The following is a 14,568-nucleotide window of genomic DNA, read 5'->3' as shown; positions in this document are numbered from 1 at the left end:
GGGAGTCTTTGGTTAAGATAAAATTTTAGTTTATTTTTCTAGTAATAACTAGCCACGTGTATTGGAATATTTTAAGTTAGGATAATAATTATAGAAGCGTATGAAAATGTAAAATTATAGAAATGAAGATGAACGAAGAAAAAGATGGGCTTACTGATATTATTAGCTACTGATACAAAATTAGCTAACTAACTTATGGAATATTAGTTATACATTTATTTATGAATGTGCCTTCAATGCAAAAACATTTCGACAAAGCATATTTAAAATAGTCAATGAACATTGTTAGTTATTTACATAAAAATTGTAATAATAAAATAATGCGAAAACATAAATTACATTGAATTCGTCTTTCCAAAGGTTTTTTTTTTATGTTTTTCTTTTTTTTCTCTCTTTTTTTTTTAAAGCAATTATTAAATATCTCGTCGATATATAAATATTTTTTTAGAGTTATAGAAAGTCATTAAACAGCTAATAATGTTCATTTAATCTTATTTACTACAAGCTTTTATGCATTTTTTACAATTTTTCCCAGTTACATTGGAAAATATATTATATTCATTTATATTCATAACTTTTTTGTATATTATATTCTAAATTGACGAGCTTTTAATTCCTACAATTTCTCATAAAGTTTTAAACATTATCGATTGATTTCATATTGCAAAACGACTAATATTATTCAGTTCACACATTTATGAATATTATCATAAACTACAATTAAATTAATTTACTCATATACTTATATAGGATGTAGCCTGAAATAACTAATATTAAAAATTTTCCTAAAATTCGTCATATTGAAAGAGCTTTTATCAAATTTTTTTAATTATATAGTAATAGCCTTTCTTTTGTTTTTATTTGTATAAAAAAAATTGACATCGGTTCGGATTAGATAGGAACAATGAAATTCATATATCTTTGGTTGCTTTAACAATGTCGATGTAAATGAAGTTAAGAGATGGACAACTTATTTCGAATAATATAAAATTTGATTAGCAAACGATATCTCATTACTACATTTTACATGTTAATACAAACTAATTTAAAAGTGATTGAAAATTATAAATAATATTCCTTCAAATTATGTATTTTGTAAGCTTTAATTTTGCATATATATATATATATATATATATATATATATATATATATATGTATGTATCTTAAATTTCCAAGGATTAATATTTGAGAAATAATATTACAGTTTGATTAATAGAAATACTGAGTATTTAAAAATGTTATTTAATATCATCACATGGAAAAGTGGGGAATTGAAGAAAAGAGTATAGGAAAATAAGGTTTTGTGGGTGAATTTGCAAGGCCTGATGAATCTTCAATGACATTGTCGTAAGAATACCGATAGAAGCTAGTAAGTACACTCGTACCTCTATTCTTCTCTGATTTTTGTTTATAAAATAAGTTATTCAAAAGAACGTAAAAGATATTTTGAATTGTCTACTAGTGCAATTGCATGGTATAAAATATGAAATATGATTTTGCGTCTGGAATATTGCTTCGAGTGCCGATCTTGTCTCTCTGTCTTGAATGTTCCATCAGTCTTTTTAAGCTCCTTCCGACATATTTTCGAAATTCATTCGTACACCAATTTTCCAGCGGCAAATTATTATAATTCAAGAAAATTCGCCTATTTTATCACGATAAAATTCCCGTTATGAAATCTTATTCAATAGTATTATTATTAGGTTCTGCTTTTTTTTTTTTTTTTTTGATATCTCTAATCGAGGCTTACGAAGATAAGTCAGTAGTTTCTAAATATTACTCAAACCGTTAAGGTTGAAAGAAACGTTGATAATAAACCAATGAGTTTTCTCAAGCCAAATTGTATAAAACAAGCCATTTCACAATGAGATATTTCTCGCGTAAAGTTCTAACATCTTTTTGGTTAAAAAGCTCTTGGTGCGGCGGCAGTGATAATAAATATAGAGAAGAAAAGTAGCGAGGCGTGGAGGAAAGTTGTTTGGAACTGTTGAGGAAACGCGTGGTCACGATGGCTCCATCAACATGTAGCGAAGCAAGAAGCCAAAACTTAGCCTCCGTATGACTCTCCGTCCGAATCTCCATGCAAATTAGCTTCGGTGTTTCTTAATCATTTGGCAATGTGTAGGTGTGCAAAAGGGCATAGTTTTGTAATAGCAACGAATTGTTTATTAATAAAATGTCGGCTTTTTGGGAGGATGAGGTGGGGGTCTGGAGGGGACGTTTGGAAGGGCGAAATTCACCTTTATTAACAGAATTCAACGATGACTTTGTGATGTTTTTGCGTTGTTTAATGAATCTCGTTGATACTTATTTTCTAAATTAATCATTTATTATGCTAAAAGTTTGACTTTCGTCTAGGATTTTGTAGGTTAAAATTATGCAAAAGTATTTCAAGAAGCGAGGCTGGTATGTTGTAAGTTTTCATATCTCAACTTGTCTTTTATAACGTCCCGATATGATTTTCTTATTATTATTCTTCGATAAAATTGATTTTCATGCCTACACAAAGCGTTTTTTCTTCTCAATTATAACGGGACATTTATAATTTAAAATACATTCTACTTGCTCACTAGTTTAAAACGATAATATCAAGTATGAAGTCGATACATCGATACCATAAATATTGAAAAAGCCAAAATTGTTTATTCATAATTTGATTTTACAATACAATCGTCCCATCGTTTAATTAAACGAATTAAGTTATCCAACTAATTTAATGGGCAATTAAAATTTTATGAACCCTAAGAAAGCGAGGCACTTTATTTATTGGATAAAGTAATTGTAATTTTCAACAGCCTCAATTTGGCACTGAACTTTCTGGTTCTAACCGTAAAGTTTTTTAATTTTTTTTTTGTAAATTTTTTCATCTTGCGGATAGTATGAGCTTTTTAAAAATTGTCCCGACGTTGACACTATCGTTGTTATTTGACGATAATTCATTTCCATTTACCGAGATTTTCAAATTCGAGAATAAAATGTTACGTCGACGAAAGTTGAAGTAAGATGGATAAGAAGAGAATAAGTCGAATTGAAGTACATGCAATTTTGCTGATGAATTGCTATTTTCTTGATGAAATAGCGTCGTGCATCGTATCTTCTCACTTCCTCCCTTAGATCATTCATTAACTATTAACTATTAGCACTTTTAAAAAGACGATCGGATGAATTTTTGGAATACTTTGAGATGCGGTGTAATCACCTGTTCAGTCGACAGAGTGACGCTCGCTTTATTGTGGTTCCTTCCTCTAAGTTAGTCCTTTGATAGCTACGTCCAGTCTGTTTTGAATGATTGATCAAACTTTCGATTGCAATACAAAAAGTCTTAGAAAGTGGAAATTGAATGTCGCAGAACCGTCTCTCAAATATCTCATTATTTTTAATTATGGGTTAACAATCGGCAGTTCGGGTTCATTTTCACGCTAAACTTTTTCGCGTGGCAAGATATTCTTTTATTTACTTATTCGCTTACAATTACAAATAACTTCCAAGATTAACATTATCTCCCACTCGCTGTTGTTATTAGCACGATAATAATATTATTAGTAATATTTGTCTATAATGAATTGTCTTAGTTATTTATTTGGCGGCATATTAAGAATATTGTAAAAAGTATAGTATAAAATATATCCTAACCGAAGCCGAAGAAAGATAAAAAGGTTCTTTTCTCTCATAATAAAACAGTTATCTCTTATCTTGGGATCTAAAAAATTGACTTATATGTGCTGTTTTACAAACTAATTTTATTCTTTTATTTAGTATGTATTTGAAGAGTATCGTGATTACTTGAACTATTGTAAGAAACGATCTTCTTAGCGATAGAGCATAATTATTATAAATGAAGCACGCAAAGCACATAATAAAAGCTCTTATGTACTCTCTCGTGTCGTTAAAACTATTGTAAAAAAATACGTATGATCCAAAAAAGTTTTATACCTAAACAAACATTACGAGTACGTATTTATGTAAATAATATTTTTATTAACCTGTGTTGCCATACAATAGGACTTACGCGAATTCCATCTCTTTTACAGGCTCGACCAGCCGGTGACCAATTCAACTTCCGGCATGGACGGCAAAAAGGTAATTAAAATAAATTAAACATTTGATATTAAAATTTTTATTAAAGTTTATACCATAATTTTTGGTATAATAATGAGCAATATCGAAGAGATGCATTGCCAGACTTAACAACTTTATCATTAGTATATTTAGCAACGAGTTAGTATTCATGTTTTAGTATCTGTGCGTACAATATTTTTTAGAAAAGAATACGTTATTTCATAAATTTCTAAACTGTAGAGTTTATATTTCTGTGTCAACATCTTTCCTTCGTTAATCCTTTCATTTTATTATTAATTTTCTCCTCATTTAATTTTTAAGTATCGTGTTTCTAAAACGCAAAAATAAAATACCATACAACATGCGTGTCGCGCAAAATGAATATTCAATATAATAAGTAATCAATCTCTAATTACCCTCTACGTAATACATTCGTTATACAATGTTAAATGCATATTCTTCATTCGCGAGAGGCAATATCTAAACGGCTAAGACTCCTTTTAGAGAAAATTATTTAATAGAGCTTGAAAAAAAGCATAAGGCAGTGAGAAATATGTATATGAAAGGAAAAGGACGCACCTCCACGTGAATAATAATTATAACACGTGTATGTAGATTTAAATTATCACGATGGCGGATTTCTAAACAAATATTTAAATTAGACCGTCAAAGTAAATTGGGATATTTTTTAAGCTTAAGTTATCCTCGCACGTTTCAACGTAACCACTTCAAGGCATTTACAATCATATCAAAATACCCATGGATTCGCTGTCTCCCTTAATTGCAATCGACCTCTCGTTAATTTAATAATATTCATAAATATAATTCATAAATTTTCTTAATCTAGCATATCACCAGCATTGACTTGCAATTAGAAGATTCGATCGAAAGAGAGAGGAAATAGGGAATGAATAGATAGGCCGTTGGACGGGATACTTTACTTGTCCAGACTTTATATTTCTTCGTTAGTGTCGATTTTAGTACGTATCACTGTCCTTATTTGTTTGACCTCGTCATCAATTTTCTCCGCCCCGTCGCCAAAGCAAACGTTTTCCCGCATTAAAATACGTCTTGCCCTAGTGGGATAATATACCAGGACGACGAGATTCTTCGGCCATAATGTTACCGAATATCAAAGACCAAATGGTTTGACGAGCGTCGATGTGTGTGCGGCTGATTATACGAGGACACGATAATTCGGGCACATGTCTCTCTTTGCCTTATATTGAAATGGAGTGAGCAAAGTATGCGCATACGCTTAGTTTGAATAGCGGAGCCATGGATCCGGATGGGCTTGGCCCGAGTGTACTCCAAGTCTCTACAAGGCCAATTATGGATTCTCGCTCTACTTGTCGGGAAAGAGGAGTGAATACCGACTAAAATTTGGTTGCCGTGTGTGCGCGTGCGTGTATGACGAAGTCATTATCGAGATTCGCGCGTGGCTCGTGAATTACGTGTACATTGAGACGGCCACTTGCATTCCCATTTCTTTGTCCTCGATGGCAAGTTTTATGGGAGTTTTGTTGATGCAAATGTGCTTCAAGAATACCTTTGACGTAGAGTTTCCCGCTACCTTCATACTACGGCTTGTGCTTATGCTTCCAGCCCCCCTCCCCCAATTTTATGAAAACTTTCACGCGCTTGTAAAGAGCAAAGTTTCAAGGAGTCAGGAAGTCGCGCGTCGCTAACTATTGCTATAAGGATCATTAAATGGTCGCGAGCACCGACAATTCTTTTCCCAAACAATTGCTTACCACACGGATTTTCTCGTTTATCCTTATGAATCTCCTCTATGAACATTAAGTTGAATATCGAGGCGGGGAATAATTATATTTGATTTATCGTCCGACATATTAGCAAACGGATAATTCAGGGAAAATATCTAGAGAACTTTGCGGCTCGGATGCTTACCTTTAATTTCCCAATGGAAACGCTAAATTGTAGGTATCAGCGCTAAATGATACTACGCTCATATAACGAGTAAATTCTCTATTCGCTCGCGCATCAGTCGCTCGCTAGTACTTACCACTTAAATAAAGATAGGATCTCAGAAGCTTTGTACTATCGTCTCTCAAAAACTCGCCTAGATTATGTGTAAAGGTTGGTAATGCCGGCGGCAGGTTTTTATGTAAACGTCGGGCACTGGCAGAGATACTTTGTCACCGGGTCCCGAAGGCCGATCTTATAAGGCGCAAAATCTCGGGTTGCAGAGGCCGTCGCACATGAGCCGCCGTGGGCTTTTCCTCAATCATCGGGGAGCTTCGTACGCGAGACGGCAGACGGGGGAGAAAAAAGTCCAGAATGAGGAAGAAGAGATTGCGGGGAACTGGATGAGAAATGGGAAATTCGAGTCTCCTTATAATCCCATTGGCTCTGCTTTCTCTACACGCTACTCGTCCGCTGGTAGTAGACCCTTTCTCCCTATTTTCTCGGTGTACTCTTTATTTTGGCCCGCGTCGACGTCTCCTCGTCCCTTCCCACTCCCCCTTTATCATCATACAGTGGAAACATTCGCGTTTTTCGCGCCCAACCGACGACGCTCCTCGGCCTCGGAAAATTGAGTCGCATTTGCCATGCGCTACGCTCCTTTTGACTAAATCCAGCGTCGTCGAGTACACTAGCTGCGTAAACATTATGGATGAGAGAATTGCATAAATTCAACACGTATCGATCTATTACATGAACAAGGCGTGAAACAGGAAAATAATATTTTATCTCAGACAAAGTAGCGCGAATTTGTCACCGAGAAAACTAACGGGCGTCCATCGCGAAAACTGCAGGTTGCTAAATTAAGGTGGGCATATGGAACTACCCGAGGACGCAGGAGCGACACTAAATAATAACCCCATTACGCAATATATTCGTTATTACTTTTGTTGAAAAATCCTAGAAAATCACACTTTCGTAGGCGTATTATTTCGTGATATCTTTTATTAAAATAATCCATCGATCGTACAATCCCAACAATATATGCATTTCAATACGCGAAATAAGCCGATTTTCCCCCATGCCATACCAGGACTTGTAAATCAATTAAAACTATCTATATCCTAACTGCCGATGGTTAAATAAAAGCGCGGAATTTCAAAATCTATGGCTTTCCCGAGCATCGGCATCATCATTGGCTTTACCAAATGTCTGTCCATTTCTTTAATTGGTAAAAAACTTTTAACGCCTATTCCCATTCAAAGATTTATCTTATGGGGAACAATTCGACGCCGTTACAAAAGCCTCTCCAATGACTAAAGATTCCAAAAATTACTCCTATATCATTTCATAATATCGTAGTGATAAGCTCGTTGCTCCAGTAAAAGTAAGAATCCCAAGATTCGGGCCCCAATTGATTGATGAGATTGGGCCTGTATTCGCTCAGAAATGCTCTTCTCGCGGTCTTAAGCGGGGAGATGCGAGCCGAGGGCACTTTCTTTGTGTGTATTAGCTAGTATAGGGCGACCGAGCATCGTCAACCCAATTTTCTATATTAGTGTTCTCACCCCACAGCGGTTCTCCGCCTCTTCACCCCTGACTTTTGACATACGCGGCTCGGCGACTCTCGACTCCCAATGCCGCCTCGTCGCATCGGCCTCCATCCTTCTCCTCTCCAAGCGTCCGCGATTTTTAACTTTCCTCTTCGTAAATCTGAAAAGTGACTGAACGATGACTCTCAACCGAATGGTTTCACCCTGGCCCGAGAAGTGGTTCTCAAGCAGCCGAGCTCGGTTCGGCAAGATAATCCACGCATCATTTGAATACGTAGATCGATCATACCATCTTTCCTCACTTCGATACACATTTTTAATTAAAAAAAATCCGCGTACTTATACGGATGCTATCGCTATTCTCTCTCTTTCTTCTTTACTCCCCTTTCAATCTCACGGCATTATATTACATCTGCGAACACAAACGCAAATACGTACGAGCACGCACATGAAAATCAAACTTACCGGCATTCAATTTTGAATTTAAACATCCGTACATCGTGTCTACAACAGATAAGACATTTATCCGTTGTTATGCATAATAATATTTAACCTTCCTAACGTTGTGATTAGGATCTAATAAGTTGTCGACTACAGATATACAGATAAATGTCAGCAGCCACGGCAGATACGGATACACGAATATCGAATAAGAAAGATATTCGTATTAATATGCATTGCCTCCCCCTCCCCCCTCCCCCTCCCCCTCCCCTCCAACCCTCCCCTCCCCCTCCCCCGACTACCAAAGCCGCTAAAATAGTTTCCCCCGTTAGTACAACGATACTATCAGGAACTTCTTCATTTTGTCTATTTGTCTTCTTGGCTTTATGAAGCCAACTACGTCATGCATCCTAGTCCAGTGTCGACACCCTTGCTTTCGAAATAACTTTGTTAAATAATCGCGAATGGCAAATCTTCGATTAATCGGCTAATAAAAAATTTTCTTCACTCCCCACTACCCTATTCGACGTCCTGCGAATGACGTTTCGCATGCAAAATAATGATCCTTCATTGTGAGAGAGGGTCGATTTGATTTTACCGCACCGCTGCTAACCCTGTGTGTGCCTCTTTTTCTCGCGCCGACTTTTTTTGCGACAGCATTTGTATCGCCATCTTTATTTTACGACAACAGGCATTGTGGGCTGGGCCGCATTCAGCAACCCAGGTACTCCTCTTCCTTGTTATCAGCCCAGCCTCCTAGACCAACGCAATCACGTTCAGCGATATATACTGCGCCATTCTTCAAGTGTCCCGAGCATCCCGTGGCTGGACAACGGCGAACATTACTTCTTGTCAAGTTTATGGGGCAATCGGACATTCATCTCTGCATTATACTTCCATTAGAATAAAATAATACGTAATACGTTTGGGTTGCGCGTGCGATTCCAAATTTTTTTCACACATATTTTATGAAATATCGAAGAAGAAAAAAACAAACAGTGAATTACACTTTTGTATATTAATAACGTAATGATAATTCCGTTGTATATTACAGAGATTATTGGATTTCTTGAAAAGGATTTTCATTTCCTTGAAAGACTATGCATACATTGACAATAGTATTGTCGCAGATAACGTCGATGAGGATAGAAACGAATAATCAGCCGATAAAGCCTAACCAAGTATTATTAGAATATGACACTATTTACATTAGGAAATTTCAAATACATTGATTTAATATAACATTGCACATGAAATAACACGCGGGTCAACACATTGATGACAATGACTTGACAAAATAATAGTTTGACATTACGAGTGATATTTAAAATTTCTTTTGAAATGAAAATTTATACTAAAAACGATGAAGTAATAATAGAGTATTATGAAGCGCGCTTTAAGAAAATTTCTGGATGGCGAATAATTTTTATCACATTTTTGGCAAAAAGTATAATAAATTTTGAATGAATATTCTTAAAGAAAGTTTATCGGATGGAAAAGAAAACATTGGCGTAAAATAGAAATATAAAGAATCGAAAGAAAATTATGTAGAGTAGTGCTATGTGATATTTTGAGTAACAAATAAAAAGGAGAATGTCATTGTAGTAGTAATTAAGTAAATATTTATTTGTTAATAAATTAAGAATTAATTAAGAATTCTGGAATTTCTCCTAACTGACGATAATCGCAAAAGAAAGTTAACAAAACAAATACCTACATTTTCATAGACAAAAGTGTGCTTCTAACGATTTTAATATACCCGAGTTATTAAAAACAAAACACGATTAATTATTTTTACTACTATCGACTATTCATATTCGTAAATGTTGTTATAAACAACATGACATTTAGCACTGGAAAAATCTACTTCTAATCACAAATAGACATAGTTTGAATTGTATTTGTAATTAATAATGATTTAATAATGCTTATAAAACAAAAAGGTTAACAGGATAAGACTTACAGTCTTATATATAATTAATGATAAATTAAATATAATTAATGATGTTTAGAAAGAAACGTAATGGAATGACATTATAGGGATATACGATTCGCCATGGTTTTACCAAATGGTTGTTTCGTTCATTTTAATTTATATCGTAGGTAAATATCATCATTAAATTAATCCACTATAATAATAATGTATTAAGATGTCTATAGAGTTGATATTGATATGACGGTGATGTTTTTCCGATAATTATAACAATGAATAAATCCAAGCTTTCTTAAAAGATTCAAACACATCAAAAAGTAGATTAAAAAATCCTCAAAATTATCATCTCGAAAATTCAACGATTTAAATGTAATGTTTTTTTCTTTCTTTTTTTTCTTTTGTTTTTTCTTTTCTTTTTTTTTTTTTTTTAACCTAAACAGCATAGCTTGAATTACTTGGAGTTTAATTAAAACTATTCTTGTTACAATTATTAATATTCCAAAGACCAATGAGAATATTGAAAAGTAAAATATAATTTAATAGCGCGTTGAATGCGAAAATGAAAGATCCGACGCAAAAAGCATAATCAAATAATCGAAGCAATTACTCTTGAAACAAAATCCAACTACATTTTCTATATATATATATATATATATATATATATATATATATATGAAGAAAAAGCAGTAACGTTTATTAAGTTTGTTCTTCTAACAAATATTTCAGCTCAAGACTTACATATTTTATATTAAACAATAGTATAAAACTTTTAACTTAAGTACCATTCTTTTGTTTAGGAGGGATTTGTGTGCCACAATTTTCAATAGTTCATGATTAATAATGATTTCAACTTTATTCAGCACAATTAATTTAATATTCTCTAAATTCATTGATTTTGTCTATTTAATTAAAATTTTGTGCCCTGGTATTATACATTTCTAAAGTTAAGGAGACTTAAGAACTTTATGTGCTCCGATATAATAGTAACAACACAACGCAATAATTATATATAATAATACACAACAGAGAGATTTCTAACGTTAATTATCGATCCATCAAATACTATTATATCATTGTTGAAATTCAAAACTTTATTCTAATAGCGATATTGAGAAATATTCCCTTTGTACTATTCTTTGCGGTGTAAATTTTAGTAATCTAGAGAATACTGAAAGTCATGCTATTTCAGCCTCGACGTATATTATTAATTTTCAATTTCATCCAATTTTTATGCCATTGTAAGCAAGCATCGTTTCGCGCTAATTCATTATTCACTCGAGATTGAAAAGTTTAAAGAAAAGTAAAGCATGAGGAATAAAAGCGGAAAACATTTTTTTTTATTCTTAAATAGACCGGCACGGCTCGACAAACTGCATTGGCCTATTATTAAAGGTAGTTTTGCAACATATAAAGTAATTTCGGCTGTTATGATTGTACAAGAGTGAACAATCGTCAATCATGAGGAAAAAGCACACTGCGTGAAAGTCATTTGGCTCGACAATATTGCAAAATTGCGAAACAACTAGATGGAAATTCATTAACGCCAAACGATGACGAAAATGAAAATTCCCACGCGTTGTACGGAAATAGTAATCGAGTTTATAGCTCCGAGTACTCCGAGCTTTCGCGGCTTCGATTTCACGATGTTGCAAGTATATTCAATTCGCTATTACTGCCCGTGTTCACATTTATTCAATATTCTCTCGTTTCCCAGCCATATTATCATCTTATAATTTAATATTTAATTTAGTGTTCTCAAAATACTAAATATAATGACACCAAGCGGAATTACTCGAAACAGTCGCTTTCCACTTTAAATTATAACAAATACAACTAATTTTGATAATATGTGTCTCTGCACATTGTAATCGGACCTTAATATTTGCCATTGACTTTATTTTCTTATTATTAATGTTTTTCATCTGATTTTCAATTATTTCTTTATACGAAACGTAAGATATTTCAATAGTCTAGAAACTTTAATCGTGATTAAATCTTATTTCTACGAGCACGTACTGACGTAGCGGTACTAACAACAACAATAACAACGATTACAACTGCGACAACAATCACGACGACAACCACGACAATTGTTGTTTATAATTATTTATCCCATTCGCGAGCTTGCAGTAAGACGACTCAATTTGCACAACTGAATTATTAGAAATTAAATGTCAATAAGTACAGAAGCGGAAATCAAGAATTTGCGTAATATAAAAATTATGATTTAACGGAACTGATCATCATAGTTTCGATCTTCATTTAAGTATTTACTAGGATATACAATTTACCTAACGAAAGAACGTTTCGAATATTTGCCATTGCGTCATTCTCTCATAAATAACACATACGCCGCGCAGGCCCACGCATACGCGCCCTCTTTCTCTTTTCACGGGCTTCGCACTATCTGGCCTAAATCAGTAGAAAAGTCTTTCCACGTAAGAATGGTGAGTTAATAGCGAATATGAGGTCAATCTCAACAATTGGGAATTACCAGCTAATGCAATTTCAAAGCTGTGCGATGACCTGAGATTGCGACCCGAGCAGTCAGCGCGAATCGCGGTATGCGAAATTGGCTTAACACTTCTGGCAACCTCAACCACTTCCGATCTCCTCCCAGTCAGTGGATTATATTCACGTTCGCCCATGCCTGATCCTCCCCCTACCCCTACCCCTCCCCTTCCCTCCCCACCCACCCACTCTCCCAACCCGAGATGACACTGTAACCCGTATTTGGTTAATACGAGAGGATTGATTCTTGCGGGAACGACGTATGCTACTCATTTGTGTCCGAGCATCAACCAGGCAAGTTTCTGTGACCTTGAATATCTTGGCGAGGAATGAGGTAGTCCGTGAGTTGGGAGGAGTTCACATTACTTCTAATAATTTCTAATTGGCAAAAATTGTTTTGTAATGGATGAGCGTATCGGTAGATTTAATTCTTGCGTGACACTTTAATCGAAAGTGAAAGTGTTATGAAAGTCGGGCAAAGTAGGAAAGTTTGAGCAATGAGAAATAGAGCTCGAAAGAGACGAAGTATGTAAATATTTGATGGCATAACTCGAATCGGAAATGGTAATTAAGCATTTTTTATAAAAGCGCACTTGAGAATTCGGTCATTGCTTCGAGTCTGTGCCATACGCATCCAATCGCCAATTGTTTGTGAGACTGAGAGAGTCGTCTAATGAGCAATTTAAAGTGAGAATGCGTAGAGTGCGACGTATTTCATCGTGCTCGAGTGAATCTGTAGAATACGTAGTGAGGAGGAGGTAAGGAGGGATGGGAAGCGGAGACTATAAAAATAGTGTACCACAAGTAGGGATTTGGCCCGGCAGGCACTATAAGAGGATATAAAATGCCACGACGACTGTTGTCGAACTATGAAGGATCTTGTATAATTGGGCAAGGAATAGAATCTTGTGTTCTCTCTCGCGGAAGAGGCTCGTGAATTCATTTATCCGTGTGCGCTGTGTGCAAGGAGATGTGTGCATGGAAAGCGATGAGCCATACTTACCTCGAACGTTCTGTCCTCCTGCCACGTTACAATAACAGCTCCCTTGATAACAAGTTTGCCCATTGTTATTCTAATTGTTCTCGAGTGATTTTCCTCGAAATTATCTCTTGGTCGTTTTTCCCAAACACACCTTCCGCGAGGAATTTCAGCTTTCGGTCTTTGGATCTCTACAAATCGTGAAACGTCAGTCAGGCGGAAGCCTGGTTTCAATCCCCATCGATCCTATTAATCAAGTAAGAAGACGTAGATGCGCTTGGCGCTGAAAAGCAAAGGAAATATCTTCGTCAGTAATTTAAAGTGGATCGGAATTATCGAGTTTAATTGCATTTTAAACGCTGAGAGGCAACATTGTGTTATTGTCGCTGTGCACTGTGGCGCCGGTGGCTTGAAATTATCCCTTTGAATCCCTTTGCCCGTTTATCGCTCTTGTCCTTCTTTTGCAATACTTCATTAATGCCTTGATTAAATATTGTTTTATCGCAATGTTATTTTAATCGGCACTAATCAAGCATTTATTTATACGGGATTATTTTTTCCTACTACTTTGTACAGGCAATTATGGATAATCGAGGGAAATTTTATCATAATTCGACAGCGTTAAATTATATGCATACTCACTTGTAAAATACACGGAAATCCTAGACGAGAGTTTATTAATGTTGGCAACGAAATTCCGTATATTTGCCGTGCACAATTAAATTTTTTTACATGGAGATAAGGGCATAATCGTCACAGCTAATGATTTTATTTTAACCCACTTTCTTTCACGTGCGTGAAAGAGGACATTAGCGCATGTCATTTAGCACACAATACAGAAAATTATAATGGCCCTCTTGTTTCCGGTCAATTATTTCCGTATAATACTACTGTTTCTGCAAAACTTCGTCGACCAGGGGGAAATCCATAATCCTAAGGGCGAGCCTGAATTTATTCGAACAATACACGTCGACGAAATTAATTCAATTTATCAGTCACTTACCCCCCCCCCCCCACGCACACACGCCCCATTTAACATACATTCGTATGTTTACAAGCAAATTATGCCCTAATATCTACAAACCGAATGATATTTTTTTCCGAAGGTAACAGTTACGAGAGCATTAAAGCTCAATGCCATCCCTAACGAACAATCGCGTTTCCAC

General features: G+C 35.1%; 1 protein-coding gene across 1 annotated transcript in view; it reads left to right on the top strand.

The window, feature by feature from the left end:
• LOC105363844 (uncharacterized) overlaps positions 1 to 9,138 on the top strand; it is a 46,947-nt gene extending 37,809 nt beyond the window's left edge. Inside the window, exons 3-4 of the mRNA XM_011501642.1 lie at positions 4,032 to 4,080; positions 9,034 to 9,138. Of these exons, the coding sequence (XP_011499944.1) occupies positions 4,032 to 4,080; positions 9,034 to 9,138 (154 nt within the window). The remainder of the gene's footprint in view (positions 1 to 4,031; positions 4,081 to 9,033) is intronic.
• Positions 9,139 to 14,568: the final 5,430 nt, after the last annotated feature.

Source organism: Ceratosolen solmsi, unplaced genomic scaffold, assembly GCF_000503995.2.
Source record: "Ceratosolen solmsi marchali unplaced genomic scaffold, CerSol_1.0 scaffold28, whole genome shotgun sequence".
NCBI classification, from domain to species: Eukaryota; Metazoa; Arthropoda; class Insecta; order Hymenoptera; family Agaonidae; genus Ceratosolen; species Ceratosolen solmsi.
Note: the sequence above shows the minus strand (reverse complement) of the source record. Positions and strands in the feature narration are given on the sequence as shown.